We start from the raw sequence: 21,928 nt of genomic DNA, 5'->3' as shown, positions 1-21,928 counted from the left end.
AATATATATACTCCTTTAATTCTATTTTCTTTCTTCTTTTTTGGTAAGATAACACCTATTTTCAAATTATCTCTAGCATATTTTCAAAAAATATCCGTGATGTGTTAAAATTTGCTATTACAATCAATATACAATGATATACTGCCTCCGATTTTAAATATTATGTTACAAACTATGCCTTATATTTAGGAGTAGAGATAACATCTAGCAATGAAATTTCAATTAAAAATAACGTAAATATGTATATGTTTTAACTAAAAAACAAACCATCTTCTACTCAATGTATTTAAAGGACTCTCATATTAAGAACGGAGAGGGGTATATAAATGGTATGAATTATCATGGACATTGATGATGTCTTGGTCATATAATTGCCTTTTTTTTTTTCTTTTTTTTCCTCTTTAGATATAAATATTCTCTTATTGAAGATTATCATATTCAAAGCATCATCAGATACTAAATATAAGGATCTCTTTCTGTGGAGATTCCAACATTGATTCTCTAAGTTGTAATGGATAGACTCATCTCCCATTGTTGATTGCCTTAATTTTTTTGCTAAAGTATGGGTATCCTCCTATTGAAGGCAATCATATTTAAGACATTATTGGGTACTAAATGTAGGCACTTCTCTCAAAAGGGATTCAAATATTGATTTATCATGTTATGAAGGGACCAGCTCTTTCTATTAGACCTAATTCTGTTGGTGATTGCCTTATTTGTTTGTGCTGTTACTTTTCTTTATTTTCACTGTTGGACCGTGTTATGTTTTCGTTTTAACGAGTGCAATTTTTTCACCGGCAAAACAACAAAAAAAGGAGTGAGGAGCGGACACAAGTAAAAGGAAAAAGCAGAGAGAGAGTTAGAGAGAGATTCTCTCACTTAAGAACTGTGCACGGCTGGGCCACCACCTCTTGGTGGTATCCGGCAAGCAAGAAACCTCCGTTGCCCACTGCAATGGAAGACAAAGAGTGTTACGCAACTACCACAAAGCACTAGAAAGATAGAATAGCAAACGCAGGACACCATGGAGAGGAGTTTGGAGATCGAACTTGCTGGAAAGATTGAATGCACGCCTCGAGAGGATGAAAACAGGACTACCAAGAAAGTGAAGCTACGAGATAAAAGTGAGACTTCAAATGACATGGATACAATGGAAAGCCTCATTATAGATTCTAACAATAATAACTGGAATGAGGTACAGAAGCAATTATTCCCTGATGATCAAGTTGACGAAATGGACAAGGACGCCGATGAAGGACCGACTGAGCAGTCTGCACCTTGCAGGAACAGAGACGAAGGAAGCGAAGAGCATGCGGAAGCAAGGGAAAACATACCCTCCTTTAAAGATATGCTCATGGGGGACTCCGGAGAGAACACCCGAAAACAGGATAACATAGCAGGAGAGCCGTTTATCAAACAAGACGATGTCATGGTCAACATGGATGGACTTATCCCCCGATCACCTTCTCAGAACAAATTAAATCTTTCATGACCCAATGCATGAGACTCACTGTTGTTGTTAAGGTGCTAGGCCGCTATGTAAGGCAAGATATCCTCCACTCTAAAATATGCACCTTTTGGCAACCTACCGGGAACTACAAGCTAACAAAACTCGAAGGCGGTTGCTATATAGTGAAGTTTGAGAAGGAATGGGACTATCAACATGCGATACTGGGAGGACCCTGGGTGGTGCAAGGTCACTATCTCATGGTACACCCATGGGAACCGACGATCTCCCCTCAAAACCTAGAGATCAAGCAGGTGTATGGTTGGGTTCGGTTGCTAGGCCTCCCTTATCACTACTATCACAAGAGCATTCTCCGAGCCATTGGGGAAGTCATTGGCACCATCTTGAAGGTTAATTACAATACAGCTGGGGTGGATAAGGCAAGATTCGCTCAATTGGTAGTAAAAATCGACCCTACCAAACCTCTCGTCTCCAAGATCAAGCTAGATGGCACTATGTAGTTCGTTGAATACATGGGGCTGCCAACCATCTGTTATTGCTATGGGAAGTACGGACACTTAGAAACTTCTTGTGCTGCTAAAAAGAAACCTCAACAGGCATAGGAATCGACTATCGAAGAGCAAGAAGGAACTCCAGCACAACCAACGCCACAATTCGCCGAAGCTGAGTCCTATGCGCGTGAAACCCAATAATATGGAGCATGGATGAAGGTACAGCCCAGAGGAAGATGGGGTAGCAGGCCTAACAAGAAAGCTAGTGATGATCCTACCAGCTCTAATAGAAGTGGCGGTAGCAGGTTCGAACCCCTCGCTACCTCGGATGAAGTTATAGTTCACGAAAATAGCACTGCCAATCCTGTTACTCCTAGCACTGAAGCCGTAGTGCCTCCTGCTATGCCGAAGCACACCCAAAAGCAAGTTTGGGCAACCAAGTCAATAGATATTAGCGGAAAGAAGTCAGAAAAGAAGGCAAACTCCAAGACAACTCAAAAACCAAAATCCCTAGCCGTCACCATCTTCGATACTCCCGCTTACAAGGAGACACGTGTCCCAACAACTCTGGATGCCAGTAAGCACTAAGTTGTTTCTCTTAGTGACGCAAGGCAAGCTCTCAAACTAATCGAAGGAGACATTAGGCCTGCTGCTGGGCCGAGCCAAGTAAAGCATAAAGAAGGCAAGGAGAACTTGTAACAACGAAACTACTACACTTATAAATTAATCAATATCAAAAAGTTAACCATGATAGAAAAGAAACTTTGTAAAAATATTTAGAAATACTATCATGGTTATATAAACATTCTAAATCATATGAGATTAACCATGATAGAAAAAGAGTTAAACCAATCCATAAATATGTCTATCATGGTTAAAAGAACTTTCTTAAATTAACTGCGTGCAAAAAGATATTCATAATGGATAGGGCTTTGGGTATTATGAATCTAGAATATCATTTTCAACCATAAGCCCATAACACGATTTTACTAAATAGTACCTTTCATAACTTTCAACAAAATCAAAAGTCATTTGATGTCAAAGATCACTGTAGATTCACCACTCATATCAAACAAAAGAAATCACATGCAAATGCCTAAAGGCCTCCGGCCTTCTACCAGCATACAGTCCAGTAACAGTTCTCAAAAGTACACTGTCAAAATAATCAATCTCAAACATATCAGAGTATGTGGAATGGGCCCTATCATGGCAATATACATCTATCCAACACAATCAAAAGGGTGGAAGCGCTACAATTTTGCAATAGCAGCTCAAGCTTCCGGAGCCTTCCCTGACTGACCCGAACGGGAACTATCACCTGGAAAAGTGTTAAATCAACGGGGTGAGACAAAAGTCTCAGTAACCAACAATCCTACTATCAAGCATACAAGTAAGTGCTCGTGACGTGTCAAGTGAGACAATTGCAAATTCATAGTATTCCAACAAATTTCATATTGTCAAAGCATATAAAAAGTACAATCAATATTCTTTTCACCTCCCTTATATCCACCCACCTTATATCCTCTGACTAAACCCATGGGCTAAATCCTCATTCATGTGACTGGTAATTAGACAAGCTCACCGATCAAGTGATATGGACCGGCCAAAATCCACAGAGCACAAGACCGGACCATGGGTTCCCCCTCTAGTCTACTAATAGGGTGTCAATGCCCTATAATGAATAATTGGGCCAAAGGACCAATCAGTGTACACCTGATGGCCCTACCACCTTATATCCTCAAATGTACATAATTCACCCCCTTATATCCTCTTTGTTATAGTACCCATCATCAACATCCGCCACCCCTCATATATCAACACTCAAAATATTGCATTCATAAACAATCATCAACATGTAAAAATCAATTGGGATTTTCCATTTTTCAATTAACTCATAATACCTGAGATCATCATAATAGTAAACATATATCTTTTGCAACAAAAGTCTCACAAGACAATTTCAATAACAACATACTTTCATAGCTCACATAGTAATTCAATAATATTTCATAAATTCCTTATAATTCAAAATCAATCACAAACAACCTACGAGCATGAATAATAAGTGGAAAGTGGTTACCTCTTGTCTAGAACAAGTATTACCACAAGGTTAGCCCCGTGCTCATACCAATAGCCCAATAATTTAATCTACACAACCAATACATTTACATATCAATACACAAGCTATTTAATTAATTACTTAAACTAAAACATATATATATAAGTTAAAGTTTCTAATTCTATGCTAAACCCAAACCTCTCATAACCCATAATTAAGTCTTTTAGCACAAAATTTATATATCCTCACAATCCAAAATTTTCATTTAAACCTTTCAAAGTATTTACTTTAATACAGATTTTTCTCAAATTTTTAAATCTGAAATTATCATATTTAAAATTCAAAAATCCTTTTTAACTTTAAATCTCAAAAACCAACCATTAAAATTCAATATACATCAAATGCATCTAAGTAAATAATTTAATCAACAGTTTCATGGTATAAATATCATATTTTTCATAAATAAATATCTGTTTAACTAAAATAATTCATTTAAAAATATTAGGTCAGTCGATAAATAAAACTAAACTGATAGAAATGATCTACTAAAATAGCTCTACAATATTATGCTTACCTATCATCAAAACTCAACACTTGCTTCAAACCCTAAACCCAAAAATTATCTCTAAACAGTATAAAACTATCATCATTAGATAGATTTAGATGAGTGGAAAAACTTTCATGAAGAGAGTTTAATGAAAAGAAGTCATTTGACTTACCAAAATGATCTGCAAAGTTGAAACCCTACTGGAAAAATGAGAGAAGGCGCCGGAGAAGGTGAAAAAGAAAGACGTCGAAATGTTTCTCTCTCTGGCCCCCCAACGGTTAAAATAATGTTTTGGCATAAATTCCAGTTAAAGACCCCATATTAAAATGGGACAAAATTATAGTTTGGTACCCCGTTTTTTTCCTTTTTTTTTTTAATCTGTTTTATTATTATTATTCAGTAATTTCCATATACATATTTTATAAATCTTATTTTCAATAATTCTCTTCTCTTAAATAAATAGAGAATAAAACTCATTTATCAAGCATTAAACTCCTTCTAAACTTAACTAAACACTAGGAATAATAAAATAAAAAAAATTGGGATGTTACAGAACTCCCAAAAAAGCTACTCGTCAAGAGCCCAACAAAAACTGGATACAAAATCCAATTTGTAGTCAAGATTCAAAACCTGAAGCCCAAGCCTAAAGAGGAAATTGGATCTCCATCGGAGGAACTCACAAAAGCTTTGGCAGAGGCCCTGGGGAGCACGATCTAATCTGAGGATGAACCAGTGTTAGAAGAGGCCATGGATAACGGCCTTGAGGATGATATACTGCCGAACCGCTCCTATATGGAGCACTAAAACCACCCTTCTTATGGATAAAGCTTTCCTTGTCTGGAATTGCCAAGAGGCTGCAGCCAGGAAGTTCTATGTTGTACTCAAATCCTTGCTTCAAGAATACAAACCGAACGTTATTGTCCTGATGGAACCAAGAATATTGGGAGTTAAAGCTAACAGAGTAATCAAGAAGACTGGATATCCTAACTCGCACAGGGTAGAAGCCTCTGGTTTTTCTGGAGGAATATGGGTCCTGTGGTCTGACAAAGTAAACACCACGATATTGCTTAATCACAGACAATTCATTCATATGGCGATAGAAGATAATTCACGCAATGGGCATAAGTTCTTCACTGCCGTTTATGGGAGCCCCAACCAATCTCTTCGTGGGAATATGTGGCAAGAACTACTCAAACTCCCATAGATGCCCAAGATACGTGGCTACTGGCTGGAGACTTCAATGCAACCTTAAAAGCCAATGAAAGACAAGGAGGGGCTTCTCCTTCCAGAACAGGGTGTAATGCCTTCAGAGATTTTGTTCAAGAAACGGGCCTTGTAGATCTGGGCTTTGTCGGGCCCAAATATACTTGGAAACGGAGTAGCCTAATTGTTCGTTTAGACCGAGCCATCTGCAACAACAGTTGGCTAAAAGGCAGACCCAGCACCCAAGTCATGCATTTACTGCGTATCCAGAGTGATCATCGCCCTCTGCTAATTAAAGGAGAACCAAGCCCAAACGCCCCAAACCATCCTTTCCGGTTCCTCACATCTTGGACCTTGCATCCAGGCTTCAAGGACTTAGTTCTGCATAGCTGGAACCAAGAAAAAGGGCTTTGGGAGAATTTAGAAAAATTTACAGAAGCAGCTAGAAAATGGAACAAAGATGTATTTGGCTCAATCGGAGAAAGCAAAAAGGACATTCGTAAACGCCTCCTGGGGATGCAAAGAGCTTTAGAAAGACAACCTTTCTCTAGCTTCCTACTTGATCGGGAAAAATCACTCATTTCTGAATACGAGAACATATGTCTAAGAGAGGAGTTCCCATGGCTGCAGAAATCTCAGAGCCAATGGATTAATGAAGGTGATCGGAATATGACTTACTACCACACTAAAGCATTAATAAGATGCCACCGTAATAGAATTTCCATGCTCAAGAATCAAGATGGTGTTTGGGAATCTGATCAGAGAGAGCTCAGTCGAATGATGTCAGCTTACTTTCAACACATTTACACCTCCGACCCGAACCAGCAGCCTGTGCGATACAATAAGGGCATGTTTCCCCCATGTAATGAGTCCTCCGCTCTCTTGCTTAGTAGCCCAGTCACCAAGAAGAAACCAGGAAGGTGTTGTTTGACATGCACCTGCTAAAAGCCCCCAACATTGATGGTATGCACGCTCTTTTCTTTCAATCCCAATAGGATATAGTTGGTGACACTGTTTTTAAGGGAGTTAGAGATATCTTCGAAGGAGGGGAGCTTGAGCCGCACTTTAACCAAACTCTCATTTGTCTTATCCCGAAAGTAGAGCAACCCCAGACACTGAGAGAGTCCCGTCCTATTAGCCTATGCACTACAATCTACAAATTGCTCACTAAGATCATTGCCAATAGGTTGAAACCAATCATGGAACAACTTGCACTTCCCTTCCAATCTAGCTTCATACAAGGAAGGAATATCACAAACAATATAATCGTCGCCTAAGAAGTCATACATACGATGAGAAGAAAGATTGGAAAACAAGGTTGGATGGCAATCAAAGTGGATCTAGAAAAGGCCTTCGATCGACTGAGATGGGATTTCATTGAAGATACACTTCTTAATGCAAAGATTCCGGATCGTACTGTTCAACTCATTATGAAATGTAGTACGAGGTCGACTATGCAGGTTCTCTGGAATGGCTCAGCCAGTAAGCCCTTCACACACAGAGGGGGATTCGGCAAGGTGACCCACTCTCCCCATACATCTTTGTCTTATGTATGGAGCAGCTTTCCCAAACCATAAACAAGGCGGTAGTACAAAAACAGTGGAAGCCTATCCAGCTGGGAAAGGGCGGACCTCAACTGTCACATTTATTCTTCGCTGACAATCTGGTCCTATTTAGCTCCACTGACCAACAGCAAGTAAACCTCATCCATCAAATCCTTGCTAACTTTTGTGCTTCATCCGGGCATTGAGTGAGCCAAGCAAAGACTAACATTTACTTCTCAAAGAACGTTGCAGCTTCTACGGTAAACTCAATATGTAGCAGCTTAGGTTTTCAAAAAACAGAGCAACTGGGAAAATATTTGGGTGTACCTCTCTTGCATGGCCGTGTCACCAAAGACACATATCGATACATTGAGGAACGCATGTAGAAGAAACTTTCAGGATGGAAAGCTCACTCCTTATCCTTAGCAGGGCGTATCACTCTTGCACAATCTGCTCTTTCCACCATTCCCCTGTATGCTATGCAAACGACTAAGATTCCCATTTCAGTCTGTGGAAGGCTGGAAACCTTAATCCGAAACTTTATATGGGGTAGAACGGAGCATCACAAAAGTGTTAACCTTCTCCGATGGAAGGACATGTGCCAACTCAAAAACCAAGGTGGTGATGGAATCCGCGAGTTGAAAAGTCAAAATGCAGCCTTCCTCATGAAGTTAATATTTGCGCTCATTAACCAGCCCAACCTGTTATGGGTTCAGGTACTCAAGGCCAGATACAAGTGGAATGGATACCCTATAGATAAAATGAGAACAGCCAACAGCTCCCATCTTTGGAGAAACATGAGCGCTGTTTGGGAAGCTGCAAAATTGGGGATCAAATGGGACGTTGGGAATGGCGAGCATATAAGGTTCTAGACTGACCACTGGGTGGGTGAGCTAGGACCACTTGCTAATCTCTCTTACACACCCACTTCAAATGAAGAACGCCAAATAACATTAAGCAACTTCGTCTCAAATGATGGAAAAGGGGATTTAACCACAATACAAGACAAGCTGCCCAGCTCCTTAATCAAAAAAATCTCTAGTAGCCCCCTGCCGCAGGGAGCACATGCTAGCCTCCCAAGGCGTGGGACATGGTGGTTCAATAGCAATGGTGAGTTCACTGTCAGTTCAGCTTACAACTTGATAAAATCAGACTAAGAGCACATCGAAGACGCCAAATGGAAATATGCATGGCAATGGCCGGGAGCCCAAAGAGTTAGAACTTTCTTGTGGTTGGCGATGCATAATAAGCTACTCACAGATAGAGAAAGGAGACAAAGACACATGGCCGAACAAGATACCTGTGGAGTATGCGGCTGGGACAGTGAGGACCTAGACCATGTATTGCGAAGGTCCAAGCTAGTGTCGGACTGCTGGCAGTTGATCATTCCAGACCACCAGCTAGCTAAGTTCCTTTCAACGCCCTTCAATGATTGGCTGCTTGACAACCTACGAACTCACAAATCCAACCCTGCTTGGTGTACCACTTTTGGACTCTTATGTTGGTGCCTTTGGGACGTAAGGAACCGCAATATTTTCAGACAAGAAATTACGCAAGCCTCGCTGCTAGTCAATGAAGTCATTGCTCTTTGTGAACAATCTATGAGAGCCTGTCGACTTCTATGTTAATTCTTGCGTCCTTCTGGTCTTGTTTGTTGTCAGCTTGTCTTACCCTTGTAAATACTTTTGAGCAATAAATTCACCTTTCAACTCAAAAAAAAAAAAAGGAGTGAGGAATGATGAACATCGGACTATCGAGTCTATAGGCCTAGGCCCAATCCACTTGAGAATTCGTACATCACAATGGGCCGGCCTATGTGCAGAAGCAAAAGCGCTCTATTTCGTAATTGCATCAAGCGATTAGGGGTAACTCAGGAAAGAAAATCGCAATAAACAGGCGAGGTCTTGTCTCCCGCATCATTTTGGTGTTTGTTGGGTTCATTCCTTGTAGATTCAGCAAATTGCAGTGAAAGATGTCGGGAAAAGGAGCGAAAGGGTTGATAATGGGTAAAACCCCAGCTGCTAACAAGGACAAGGACAAGGACAAGAAGAAGCCCGTTTCTCGCTCCTCTCGCGCTGGTCTTCAGGTTTTTCATTCAATCATTCCCCTTGATTTTCGTTGTTCTCCTGCTCACACATTTCATTTTCATAATTCACGTTCTCTAGTCGCAAAGCCTTCGCTAATTCGTCGATGTTGAATCAATTGCGTGTCTGTGGATCGTTTTTAGATCCGTGCTTTAATTTTGTGCGGATAACAATCATGCCATTTGGCAGATGATTAGAGTTGCAGGTCGCAAACTTCTACAATATGCTCTATACGGCATAACATTGATGCTTGTCTGTTCATAATCTTTTCTGTTCCTTTTACTTTAACAAGAAGTAATAGTTGGATGCTTTGGTTGATTAGCTCATCGGTTACTCGTTTGCTGAGAACCGTATCATACTGAAGCGCATATGAAATGAAATGGACTTGTTTAAGGTGTGTATATATCTGTTCAAGTTATAACTACTCATCTGAATGGGACCAAGGCCTCGTGTGGATTAGCTTAGTGGAGTAACCACTTAGAGATATGGCTCCAGAGAGCTCTGACAGGATGGATTTGTTTTAGTGATCTTGGGGACATGGCCGGAAGTAGCTGCTGGTCCTGAGGTTTTGTTCATAGTGTCGTTGAGAAATATGACTTGTAGGGATCAACATTGGTGATTCCTCTTATGTCCTATGCTGTGATTAGTTTAATGGTTCTTTCCTTTTGAACTGTCGAATGCATTCATCGTTAATTTCCTCAACCGCTCAGCATTTTCCATTAGGTCTTGGCCTCGTCATGAATCCTCGTGGTTATTAGCTCAAGAGATGGACTAATGGAATTTGAGGCTCAAACCATGTGTGGAATGGTATAATTATCTTCACGCTAATAAACATTTTACATTATAATCGTTAATATTCTCTCTCTTCCCTTCCCCCACTTCAGTGTAGATTCGTATTGTGTTTCCCTTCTATGGCTACCTCGTAGCATTGGTTACTCGTACGACGGCTGTTTAGTTTTTGTTGAGATTGATTTAAACCAAATATGTTACATTACAAAATATGAGCGGGGGCAGTAAATGGGACAAAAAAATTGGTGGTGAGTGAGGGATTGTTGCTTGCTATGTGAACCGTTATTGCAAGCAGCTGTTGAATATTTGCATTATGTTCTTCAAATTTATGTGGTGTGGTTCGAGTTGTGACGAACTTCTGGGAAAGGCTTTAATCTAAGCTAAATTGTGATTTTGATGATAATTCGTCAAGGTAACTGATGCATTATCGTCTTGTATAATTTTTTGCACAGTTTCCAGTGGGACGTATTCACCGGCTTTTGAAGTCGAGGGTGACAGCCAACGGACGAGTAGGTGCGACCGCCGCAGTATATTCTGCAGCTATCCTCGAGTATCTAACTGCCGAGGTTTTGGAGTTGGCCGGCAACGCAAGTAAGGATCTGAAAGTGAAGCGCATTACACCAAGACATCTTCAGCTCGCAATCCGTGGAGACGAAGAACTTGACACCCTCATTAAGGGAACTATAGCAGGGGGAGGTGTCATTCCTCATATTCACAAGTCTCTCATTAACAAGTCGTCCAAGGAGTAAGGTCTCTCGCGTGTTAGAATCGACCTTGCAAAACGTGCAACTTTATTGTAAATTTGAGGATATTTTATTTTGTGGATAACTGAGCTTGATACAAACTGCCTTCTGTGATGATTTTAGTAGTAATCCCTATTCGTATAAACAGATATGCTTGGCTTGATTCACTCTCCATGTAATTATACGTAGTAGTAATGGGTAAAACTGAATGCCGGCGATCTTTATATGCCGTTAATCGTTAATGGGCACCAGCGGATAGAACTGGATAGCCTGTATTGAAATTAAACAGCCAGCGAGATCCAAATCACACCTCTGGTCCTAAATATTTTTATACATACTAATATAAGAATTATATATTTAGGACGGGAAGGAGTACAAAGGTAACAAAAGGTAAACATTTCGGTGAGTTATGGAATAACCTTAGCTGGATCCAACATGCCAATTCAAACCAAAACGATGAAGTAGGATTTGCTCAAAGAAGTTTCTTTCGTCGCGTAGGACATTAGAGAAGTTAAACTTGACTATCAGCTGGGTATATTAGTAACTGCTGGTCAAACAGGAAAAAAAAAGAAAAAAGGCTGGTTATATTAGTAACTTGAGCTTTTCCGGTAATTCCAATCTCCCGCTCAGGCTCATTTTAGATATAACCCAGAGGTAAGGAGCACATGCTTATTTTCCCCTAAAATAATCTAGCCCCTTAGCCCCAACTTCTACTTCTTTTCTATTTTATTTACAACCACAACATCGATTTGAGGATAACTAAATTAATGAAATTACAAAGATATACGGCTGGGATACATCTTATCCTTAAAATACGTTGACCGGACCTCTCAACCTAAAACATTTCCTCAGAACCAAATTTGGCGATTTCAAAATTGAAAAGTTACATTCTTATCAGAAGGGGAGGGGGGAAAAAAAAGAAAGAAAGAGAAATTAAAGGAAAGTTGAGTAAATTACTGAGTAAATTGCTATTGAATGCCCGCGCTGACATCGGCAACACCTTTCACAACCGCCAATTCGGAAACTAATGCAATATGATCGCTACCCCACTTCTGTGTACAGACAGAAAAGGAGTTAATAAAACTCAAGCAGCAATCCATTCAGAAGCAAAGCACGTAGCTATGAAAATTAATAATTCAGGATCTAGACGAGCACGGGTAAGCAAAATACTAAAATGCCAATCCCCTTGCATTGAACTCTATTGCCAAACGCATCAAAATGAGTGTTGTAACCAATATGGATCCTTCAAATTCACAAATGAGGGTGTACATGATGCATTAGAAGATAGATTGAGTAGAGGTGAGAAATGACTAGTGTAATGATAGAATTGCGAGTCCTACATACAATCACATTCTAAACCTCAATAAAATACCTCTTCCAGTTAATCTTTCAAACAAAATGGCTAAACATTTAACCATACCTTTGTTGGGAATCCTGGAGTGAATTCCATAGCATGTTTGGGTATCGGAGCAAGCACCCTAATCGTCTGGAGACCATCAGATCGCCTATACCCCAGATCAAATATTCTATCAACCTCTTTTAACCCAGATATAAGGATACAATGCGTAAAATCAGCTTTTGAATGAAAATCAGTTATGCCAGAATTACTACTCAGGAAAACCATAATGTATATTCTAGAACATCAGACATAGCATTATTTCATGGTATGATCATTCTGATTTCAATCCAAAATCAAGCAGGCAGCAGGGGGTAGTAAAATAGCAACCCGTAGGCTTTTAAGAGTCTTAACACCTACCAAATGTAGTCAACAGTACCCAAGAAGCGTCGATGATAACTGGTCACCAAGGGTTCTCCATTAGGGTCCCTAGTTCCCGGACAATACTGCAGGCATGCAAAAAGCACCAAGTAGCATGAGAATAATAGACGAGCAGAAGTTTTAAAATAGTAAGGTTGCAAGATATCTCAATTTGCATTTTTCAGAACGACACAAGCAAGAAATGTGACAATTTGTCCCGTAAAAAATGTGCCAAAAAAGTTTGAGATCTACCATAACTTCAACATAGGTGCTCCTCAGAGGCAGAGAGTGCTCCAAGAAGGTGCAATCTGAGTTGCCTGTTGCAGTCTCTATCTCCGTAGAAGTCCACAAGGATGGATTGTAAGTGGTACTCTCTGCATCAAGAGACACGGATGTTGGACGTGAAGGTTAGTCACGTTCCACTACGTCACTTGGTGCATGGAGTAGCAAATTGTCAGAAGCAGACTCCAGTTTGTCAGACTTACCTGACTTTTCAAGATCTGTCCCAAATGACGGCAGGAACCCTTCTTGATCATTATGTAATGCGGATGTAAAGGCATCAATATCTTCCCTACTATTTTCACCGCCCAATATATCTTTATCCACCTCATCAAGGGATAGTTTCTCCAGTTTCTCATCTAATGAAAGGTCATTGTCCGCAGATTGCCATGATTTGTCAGCTTGATATGAGGTTAAAGTGCCACTCACTTGGACATCAGATGTCAGCTCAAATGATGGGCTTTTTTCATATGTCAAATGAGAGGTTTTAATAGAATCAGAAACTAACATCTGACTAGAAGGGTTAGTTGAAGAAATTTCTACACCGGGCAGCTCTGATGACTCAGGATTTAATTCAACCCCGAAAGATTGATTGTCTTCACCAAGGGAGGGTGAGCAATTGCCAAACTCAGTGTGTTTATTTCCTTTAGGAATATCCAAGTTGAATTGTTCACTCGCTGATTCTGGATTTGAAGAAGAGACGGCCTCTGATATTTTTTCTGTGCATGCCATCCCAGCTTTATCAGGGGAAACAGCTTTAAGAGCTAAAGATGTCATAAGTGTGATGTCCTGAATGTCATTATTTATATGATCAGCAAGCAACCTACCTTCATTAGAAGATGCAATGGACTCTTCTTTTGCACCATCAGCTTCATTGCTAGCCATATAATTGTCTACAGTAGTATGCTGAATATACTCTGCATTATATGAAGCACCGCTCCCATCTTCACTTTGCACATCTGTAGAAGACTTAGTAGACATATCCGATGCAATCTGATTATACTGACTTTCCACCATGTTACCTTGATTGTCCGACTTCTGCATGTCTGAGGAACAAGTATTTTGTTCAACATAAACTTCCTTGCTACCCAGAGCAGATATGTCTTGAACAGAACCATTTGCAGATCTTTCACTGCATTATTTTGCCAGATGTTATTAGATAAATTAAATTAATTTAATAGCATAGACACGGCATGGACAGAATATACCTAGAATTAGGGACATTAAGCCTTGGTTTGCGAATCTCAGCAGAAGCTTGTCCTGATACTTTATCCCTATCTAGTCCGGCCAAATTTAACTGTAATAAAATGAAATTACTATTTTTGTAGCTTAATCTGCATCAATCATAAAACCTGAAGAAAGAGAGTAAAGGGCCACCAATTTACCTTTTGTTCTGAAATAAAGTTGTACAATGGACTCTGACACGAGATTTAAAAAACTGTTAACTCATAATAGTGGAAGCAGCATTTCACATACACAAAAACGCCCAAAAAAAAAAAAGAGTGGAAAAGATAACCTTTGGAGTACAATTAAAATCCCCACAGATAACAACTGGAGCATCATCCCAGATTTTAGAAACAGCCTTAGCCCTGTCCAGTAGCACTCTAACCTGCTTGAAGTAAATTCATAGCAGAAAGCAATTACAAGAAGAAAGGCGGCAGCAGTATTTGCCATGAAAAAGAAAAGAAGTAAAAAGATGGAGGGTAAGAAACAAAAAAATTCCTCCCACAATGAGATTATGCCAAGTAATGTCTGTAGAGTCAAAAGTAGGAGTAATCTTCCACAGCTTTAAAGAGACAAATATATCAAATTATTCATTCCAATTCCTAAACTGATAATGAAATAAAGATTGGGAAAGAAAAAATGTCAGAGAATTATAAATAAATAATCACATAGAGCCTGCTTCAAAGACAGTGCATACCTGACCAAGCTTTATTTCTCCTCTGTTGGGATTGTAAAGAACGTGTATATTACAAATCACAACTTTATTAGAGCTCGTTGGGCTGCAGATACCTTGCAATGATGTTAGATTGAGCATAAAAATATCCAATAATAAAGATGTATACCCAAGGAAATATATATATGCAAAGAAAATCTATGACACTCAGGATGCCTCAATCATGAAGAAAAACCAGCCATTCTACTACAATTAAAGCCCAAGTCAAATAAACCTTGGCCTCATACATGACCCACCATTACAAAGCTTCATGTCAATGTATCAATATCCTGTTAAATTTATAGAAGAATTCACGTCTTCTGAGGATTTTAATGATAAAACTTCCAGGCTTTTCAGGAAAGATATCAGCCATGTTGACTTTATTTGGAAAACTGGAACACATTCTAGTGGTTCATCTTGCTTTTTGTCTCTATTTCAAAATGACTCTATCGTGCTTTCTCCTTCTAACTTCTCATGGAAGAAGCACACCCCTAAACAAAAAAGATTTTTTCATGAAAGTACTTCATCAGAAAATTGAAAATTTCTGACTCTTGAACCAAGCAGGAAGCATTAGTTTCACTACGAGAAATTAAAGTTAATAAAAGTGTACAAATCCAAGTTACAAAAGGATGGGTAAATACCTTGATGGTGGACATCTATCTTGATTTGTTAACTGTTCAAGGCAGAAAATCACGTAAAATGTGTGCATGCGCACCAAGGAAGAGACAAATTAGATTAAAAAAACACACAAATATGAAAGACTTATCATGTACCTCTAGCACACATATCTGAGCGACATTGTCCCTAAGCCCCATCTTATTAAACTCAATGCATTCTTCATACCGCAAATTGAACCTACCAGATATAAGCATGAATGAAACTATTTTCAGCAGCTAGCACCAGCAAGGTCAAGCTAATGGTTAACCTCCATTTCAAGCCAAAATAATAATAATTTATACATAGATACTGCCAAGAAAACACAAAAACGGTTAGAGGTATTAAAAATATCATAAAGCCAAAATATTTGAGGCATGCCAAAAGAGAACTTGAATTGATTTATTATTATCTTTTTTATTTTTTCTTCTTCTGATGTCCAGGGCCATGAGTATCACTCATACATTGCGGGAAGCAATCTTCTCTCCGGGAAATCTTAAAGGTACCGTTTCCTAACATTGGCCTACTGGATCTCTGGTTTTAATCAGAGAGTGCTCTCTTGACGAATTGAATCCAAGATGATAGAGAGAGATAATGAAATATTATCCCTCCATCAATTGATCAAACCCCTTTGGATTATTAACATCCAAGATGTTAATAATCTCACTGAATGCGACTTTTAAAGCATATTGCAAAAGTGAGATGGATTCTTATGAATGCAACCTTGCCTTGGAAAACATTTAGCACAAGACTCTTGATTATACATGATGTTTAAACATGAGTTAAATTTTAGACAAGCAAACTCTGTTAGCATCATATTAAGGAATTGAAGTTACATTAAGCAAATAGAAAGCAGCATTTAGGCTTCAAAATCAGCATGGTTCACAATAAAGCTGTAGAGGACCTTGATGTTCGCCAAAAGATCGCACAACCATCAACTGGATTACCCGTACGCATCTATATGTTAAATGAAATAAGATTAGACTTAATCATGCAGTTCAAGCCTTTTTGTTGCAATAATCAGAGCATCAGATGATTAACCAACAAATAAATAAATATGCTGGAAGATAAAAAGGAACACTGTTGAAAGCGATGATGCTGAAAATAGGACATTTCACATGACTAAGTTATATCATAGCTAATAACATTGAGGAGAAGTGACAAAGCACCCAATCCATCAAGTAAATGATGGGGCACAAATGTTCAATATGTCCACCAAGTGAAGCATAACTTTTTCTCTGTTTGACTCAGTATAGATAGCATTCATTCTCCAAAAGACGATGGATTAAAAAGGGTGATCAAACTCGACAGCAACAAACTCCTAACAGCCTTTATTGAACGGGACACTTAAGCCTTTCAAATTCATGATGATTAATGACATATCTTGTTGCATCTGATCACTAAATAAATATGAAGAACATTGTCCCTTGATAACACTTACAGAAATTCATTCAAAAAATGAAGCCTCTATCAAAGCAATGCTCATAAAAAGTTGCATAGCAAGGATTGAAGAAGTTAACGCACCTTCCAGATGCCGCTGTATCCGTGGTGCTTCAACTCCTCCTCCAAATCATCAAATCTATCAACCTCCTGGAAGTGATAATATATTATACAGGAATACTCTGTTGATGGTCAATCAAACAGTTTAAGTATAGCCCATACAAGCACAAATAAGAGCTAAAGGTAATGCGATCTGCACGAGACCCTAAGGAAAATTTTCAATTATTGTTTTGAAACTAGGTATAAGTAGGCGATATTAAATTGAAGAGACTCCTCTTCAATACATCATTCTTATATGGCTAAGTTCAATATCAGCAGTTCATAATGTCTTATGGAAGCCAAATTAAATCTTGAAAAGCACATAACAGAATTAGCACATAAAAAATCTTAAATCAAGTTATTTGTGATAGGATTAATCAGTGCGGTGTAATAATGTATTGCAGATAGATAACCTGTAGACACATGATATCAGCCGACCACAATCCAAGTTCAAAAAGTATATTTCTCTTTCTCCATTGCCAGTCCAACATCCAAGGAGGTATGTGAGAGTAAAGTTTGCTCCGGTGATCAATAGCAAGGTAGTCAGCCAATATATTATATGAAAGAATTATAAACCGGTCTGTGACGAGGAAAAAACAAAATATTACAGTGAAACCAACACAGATATATCATACGAAATAATCAAATTTATCAATAAACCTGTATAGAGAAATTCTTAATAATAGAATGTTTGCAGACCCCTTCTAATCAGGAAAGTAATGACAAAAGATTATATTATCATGAATTAAAATGTAGGCCAGTTTAACATTACTTCACCAGAAACTCCAGCTTAGTTATGGGATACTAAATCAAAAAACACAAATTCATTAGGCAAAAGGAAAACTTGCCTCATAGACCTCTTCCTAAAGCTAAATTTGAAGGCCCGGGATAAGTCAACAATATTATAACTACATAGGCGTGAAGTTACCGCAATCAGGGGGAGGTGGCGTAGCAGCATACTCCCAATCTCGGTAATCCGGAGGCCGCGGTCGAACCTTTTGAGCTCTATTGTAAGGAGGAGAGTGATTGTGAGGAGGAGGATGACGGAACTGTTGAGCATGATTGTGATGAGAAGGGTGACGAAACTGTTGAGCATGATTAGAAGGAGAAGGGTGACGAAACTGTGGGTTCCGATGGTAAGGTGGGGAAGGTCTTGGATTAAAAGGTGGATTCCGGTCTCGCCGGGGGTTCGCGAAGCTTCCGCTTTCTTCTCGCCGGTACCCCGAATTGACATCATGGACTGACTGGAAGTGCTCGTCGCCAGTCACAAGCTGTTGCCTCCCACCGGAATAGGGACGGTTGAAGAATCCTCTTCCCCGTCCACGAGGCTACAAAAAGGAGTAAAAAGTGGACATTAAACTCGAGCACACAAGTTTGCAGTTTCAACAGAACAGGCAGGAATCGACAGTAAGAGTATACATGCTTATTCGGAAACATAATGGCGGCGTTGGCGTCAGAAGCGGCGGCGGCGGCGAGGACCTGGAACGGTGGAGTAGCCCGTCTCATGGTAGAGAGAGCAAAGCGGGAGTGTGGGAGGGGAGTACCTGATGGAGCAACTGCGCGTGAGGCGGTGACCTGGCGAGTCTGCGCACGCACGTTCAGTAATGTGACGCGTGGCACATTTTGGCCCCTTTGGTGTGATGTTTTGACCTTCAAAACGCCGGTTCGAACCTCGATGAGTCAAATTTATTTGAAACAATTTTTCAGCAGGAAAAAAGGGGAAAAAAACATCTCAAATCCCTTTACCTCAATCCGTGAATATACATTGGCCCAAAAAAAAAATCCGTGAATATAACGATAAACTTATTTTAACTAATTCATCAAAGAAGATTGTGAAGGAGAGAACAAGGAAATGTCTTCGGGGTATTTGGTTCACTAAAAAATACTTTTAAAATTTCTCTCACATCATTTTTAAAACATGGTTTTATTGTTTTTATTTTTGGAGTATTAGCTTCGAATGTTGTTCTGTCCAAAATAAGGTGCCGCAAAAACGCGCCCAAATCTTTGATCGAAAAAAAAATAAGCTTATCACGAACTAATAAATGCGCAAAACACAGCCCAAACAGGTGTGGCGCAGATCAAATTGGTCCGTCATCGAAACACAAACGTGCACGACAGAACGATCAAACACACCTCATCTTCAGAAGACGATTATGGCAACCATCAAAAACTAAGCAAGCAGGGGATTAGGAGGGTACAAGGAAACGACGATGTCGTTTGGTTCATCTCTGTTGCCTCCTCAGTCTGCTTCATTCTTATCCAAGGCCAAATCTTTCACCACCCAAAACAGAACTTGTTTAACTTGTCGCTTCAAGGCTTCTGCTGACGTTCCCGATTTTCTTTCTGCTAATTGGTATGCCTCGTTATCTTCATCCCCATCTGCTGACGCTTGCTCTTGATGGGATTTTGACTGCTCTCATTTTTCAGCTTTTTCCATCGGACAATTAGCTAAGCTTAGTTCCTTTCTATTTTATTTGAATGATACATTTCCTATATTACTTAAGAAATTTATAGTAGTAAAATAAAATTCAGCATTTTCGTTTCAGAAATTATTGAGGAGAATCGGTATATAACAAGTACAATCTACGTAGTAAGGATGATCATTCTTATGGTATGGAACTGAGAGAGCAGTTTTTTTGCCACGAACTGCCGTTGTTAATAAACTTAGATGCAAACAGATTAATATAGTTACTTTATGTCGTGTCTAGGCCATTACCTGCACATGCCTTGTGAATCCGACACAAAACATGAAAGTGGCAGAACAGTACAGTAAAAATTGCAGTGCCAAAAGATATTTTGGGAAAAGAAAATTTAGTTTTATCAGCAGTGTCTTTGTATGGATTGTGGAGAACCTATTCTTCGACATTTTAATCCCATTAGTCATATAGTAATTTGCAATTTCTTGGTTTTCTGTCCTGCAGGCTTGAATCTCGCAAGAAAAGACCTTTTGGCCCGAGATTAGATGTAATTCACTGGCTATGCTTGATGTGACTGATTGACGTTACCACGTGCCCCTTTATATTTTAGTCATTAACTGTTCTTATAGTTTAATGCAGAAGAAGCTGTACATTATCAGCTTGAAGCATTGAAATACAACGACCAACCCCGTCAAGATTATGGAATTGAGGTTATGTACAGGGTAATCTTGATACTTAAAAACTTTTTTGCAGCTTTTTTGCCATCAAGGAAGCAACTTGTTTAGTAATTCTGTTCTTCTGCTATTATAGTTCGCTGGGTTTGATCCTTTTGAAAGATCAACCTATTTTGGACCATTTTTCGATTTGGGCCAGGTTAGTAATGATAACTTTTTCCTTTCATTATACAGCTGATTAATGTTTATGTTGATAGTGTTCACAGTTGCCCAGTGCAGTTTGAAAGGTTTAGGCGTATTTTTCACCACTCAACCTATCGAGTGCTACTAGGTCACAAGGAAAGAAAGATCTTGAGCAGTTTGTTTGTGGAGGAGGTATCTCTTTTACATTTCTAGTAAAATGTATGTTTATTTCTAAACCTGTGGTTGTGTACGTTCAGGTCATTTCATGTAAGAGAAATATGTATGTCTGCCTTTGTGGATGTATAATTCCCAATGTCCCCTTATTTCCGTCTTCCTTTTATACCATTAATCTTATTGATGAACTTTGAACAGAACCAATATAAGCAACGGCTTTGGATCCGGGGGAATAGACCAGAGGAAGAGGAGATATTTCAATTTACCATGGTGCAGGTCTGATCATGGCACCTCTCATTATGATTGCATTCTTGCAAGGCATTTCATATTCCATTTTCAACCAAAAGGCATTTAGAAGCTTGCTTCTCACATCCTTTTTGGCGTCACATTTGGATGTTTGGAATCACGTTGGCGGGAGTCAAAACGGGTCTGAGCTGCTTTTGCCAAAACGTGGTTTTGACTTTACCTCCAACGTGATTGCGCGCACACCTGTCCAGGGTACACATTATATATCAGTAGTGATCATATGTCTCGTATGGCAGACAGCTCACATACATATGATGTATATGTTTGATGCATTCCTGCAATTAGTTCTGAGTTTTGCCGATTTCAATCGACAAATGGCTAATCACCGATGAAGTATTTTGGCAGTCATTTTCCTATTCAATAATCTCAACCTCTGTATCCATGAAATATGAATCTAATATATGGCCTCAGTTACGATGCAGTATAACTGAACTGAACTATCTTTACGTTGCTTGTAATTGGCAGAGAGTTGGTGGTTGCTGGGATGGTTATTGGTTGACGGAGTCTCTACTTAATGATAGTGATACTTTTGCTGGAGGGTTGGCGTATTGAAAATCTTGCAAGGATCAAATTTTTCATGTAGCCTGCTGTCCATTAAGACCAAATATGTAATATATTTAGCTAGTAATGGGGGTTATAGCTGGTCCTCGAGACACAAACATGTATCTATGGATTCTACGGGCATGTATTTAGTTACGCCCAACCCATTTATATTTTACATGTGCCTAAGCTGAGCAAAAAGTTGTTTTGGTTTCATGCAAGATCCATGTTTTCTTACTTTTCTGGACTGCAAAGGATTCTCATGGCCTGAGAGAGTGCAAGAGAATGGCGGGCAATAGGATTACATATAATTCTCGTAAATCTGAAAGAACAAAAGTGAAGTGGTGTGATTCAGAGGTTATTTCCCCTCTTAAATGTCTAACAAGCAAGAGTTGAGCAAAACATCACCTTTTGCCAATATGAAATCATCTCTCTCTCTCTCAGTTGCTCTAATGCGGTGAATCACGTTTTGATAACTGATATTGGAAAGCGACAGCTAAAAATTGAAGAATCAAATGGTAATAAATCAGCACTACTTCTCA

The 21,928-nt window shown here is 39.2% G+C and overlaps 4 protein-coding genes and 1 long non-coding RNA gene across 9 annotated transcripts; 3 read left to right on the top strand and 2 right to left on the bottom strand.

Annotated features, from left to right (window-relative positions):
- Window positions 1-1,500: 1,500 nt before the first annotated feature.
- On the top strand, window positions 1,501-1,968 carry LOC114712468 (uncharacterized). The gene has a single exon (XM_028897048.1). It carries the CDS (start codon window positions 1,501-1,503, stop codon window positions 1,966-1,968), a length of 468 nt encoding a protein of 155 aa, XP_028752881.1.
- A 1,124-nt stretch (window positions 1,969-3,092) lies between these two features.
- Window positions 3,093-4,069, bottom strand: LOC114711944 (uncharacterized). Its single transcript, XR_003737182.1, has 2 exons — window positions 4,040-4,069; window positions 3,093-3,277 (listed from the first exon to the last, which is right to left on the bottom strand). It is a non-coding gene; the product is annotated as an uncharacterized LOC114711944 (long non-coding RNA).
- A 5,176-nt stretch (window positions 4,070-9,245) lies between these two features.
- Window positions 9,246-11,170, top strand: LOC114712081 (histone H2A variant 1-like). Of its 2 annotated transcripts, none has more exons than XM_028896577.1 (2): window positions 9,246-9,398; window positions 10,638-11,170. In XM_028896577.1, the coding sequence occupies exons 1-2, from the start codon at window positions 9,285-9,287 to the stop codon at window positions 10,932-10,934; spliced, it is 411 nt and encodes a 136-aa protein (XP_028752410.1). In that variant the 5' UTR covers window positions 9,246-9,284; the 3' UTR covers window positions 10,935-11,170. The 2 variants fall into 2 exon arrangements, with proteins under 2 accessions (XP_028752410.1, XP_028752472.1); XM_028896639.1 differs by lacking the exon at window positions 9,246-9,398 and adding an exon at window positions 9,958-10,203.
- A 430-nt stretch (window positions 11,171-11,600) lies between these two features.
- LOC114712229 (carbon catabolite repressor protein 4 homolog 6) lies at window positions 11,601-18,749 on the bottom strand. 4 transcript variants are annotated; one of them, XM_028896822.1, is made up of 18 exons: window positions 18,512-18,749; window positions 18,021-18,420; window positions 17,506-17,672; window positions 17,078-17,143; window positions 16,458-16,510; window positions 15,673-15,754; window positions 15,541-15,572; window positions 14,885-14,966; window positions 14,480-14,572; window positions 14,349-14,381; window positions 14,172-14,260; window positions 13,986-14,095; window positions 13,791-13,922; window positions 13,170-13,682; window positions 12,937-13,058; window positions 12,685-12,770; window positions 12,349-12,433; window positions 11,601-11,980 (listed from the first exon to the last, which is right to left on the bottom strand). In XM_028896822.1, the coding sequence occupies exons 1-18, from the start codon at window positions 18,596-18,598 to the stop codon at window positions 11,897-11,899; spliced, it is 2,316 nt and encodes a 771-aa protein (XP_028752655.1). In that variant the 5' UTR covers window positions 18,599-18,749; the 3' UTR covers window positions 11,601-11,896. The 4 variants fall into 4 exon arrangements, with proteins under 4 accessions (XP_028752655.1, XP_028752713.1, XP_028752777.1 ...); XM_028896880.1 differs by having other exon boundaries at window positions 13,791-13,907; XM_028896944.1 differs by having other exon boundaries at window positions 13,791-13,880.
- A 532-nt stretch (window positions 18,750-19,281) lies between these two features.
- Window positions 19,282-21,747, top strand: LOC114712641 (uncharacterized). Its single transcript, XM_028897220.1, has 7 exons — window positions 19,282-19,445; window positions 20,014-20,056; window positions 20,139-20,231; window positions 20,320-20,382; window positions 20,463-20,558; window positions 20,739-20,816; window positions 21,312-21,747. Exons 1-7 carry the CDS (start codon window positions 19,303-19,305, stop codon window positions 21,396-21,398), a joined length of 603 nt encoding a protein of 200 aa, XP_028753053.1. The 5' UTR covers window positions 19,282-19,302; the 3' UTR covers window positions 21,399-21,747.
- The last annotated feature ends 181 nt before the right edge of the window (window positions 21,748-21,928 follow it).

This window comes from Neltuma alba, unplaced genomic scaffold, assembly GCF_004799145.2.
Source record: "Neltuma alba isolate B1F8T4 unplaced genomic scaffold, ASM479914v2 tig00000266_pilon, whole genome shotgun sequence".
Taxonomy (NCBI): Eukaryota; Viridiplantae; Streptophyta; class Magnoliopsida; order Fabales; family Fabaceae; genus Neltuma; species Neltuma alba.
Note: the sequence above shows the minus strand (reverse complement) of the source record. Positions and strands in the feature narration are given on the sequence as shown.

Excerpts from the sequence above, each read along its gene's own strand:
- LOC114712468 (XM_028897048.1), top strand. The coding sequence starts at position 1,501 with ATGAGACTCACTGTTGTTGTTAAGGTGCTAGGCCGCTATGTAAGGCAA.
- LOC114712081 (XM_028896577.1), top strand. The coding sequence starts at position 9,285 with ATGTCGGGAAAAGGAGCGAAAGGGTTGATAATGGGTAAAACCCCAGCT. Across the intron at positions 9,399-10,637 it reads CCTCTCGCGCTGGTCTTCAG|TTTCCAGTGGGACGTATTCA; the intron begins GTTTTTCATTCA and ends TTTTTTGCACAG.
- LOC114712229 (XM_028896747.1), bottom strand. The coding sequence starts at position 18,598 with ATGAGACGGGCTACTCCACCGTTCCAGGTCCTCGCCGCCGCCGCCGCT. Across the intron at positions 17,673-18,020 it reads GCCACCTCCCCCTGATTGCG|ACCGGTTTATAATTCTTTCA; the intron begins GTAACTTCACGC and ends TCCTCGTCACAG. Across the intron at positions 12,434-12,684 it reads GGTACTGTTGACTACATTTG|GCGATCTGATGGTCTCCAGA; the intron begins GTAGGTGTTAAG and ends TCTGGGGTATAG.
- LOC114712641 (XM_028897220.1), top strand. The coding sequence starts at position 19,303 with ATGTCGTTTGGTTCATCTCTGTTGCCTCCTCAGTCTGCTTCATTCTTA. Across the intron at positions 20,057-20,138 it reads CTTTTGGCCCGAGATTAGAT|TTTAATGCAGAAGAAGCTGT; the intron begins GTAATTCACTGG and ends CTGTTCTTATAG. Across the intron at positions 20,559-20,738 it reads GCAGTTTGTTTGTGGAGGAG|AACCAATATAAGCAACGGCT; the intron begins GTATCTCTTTTA and ends AACTTTGAACAG.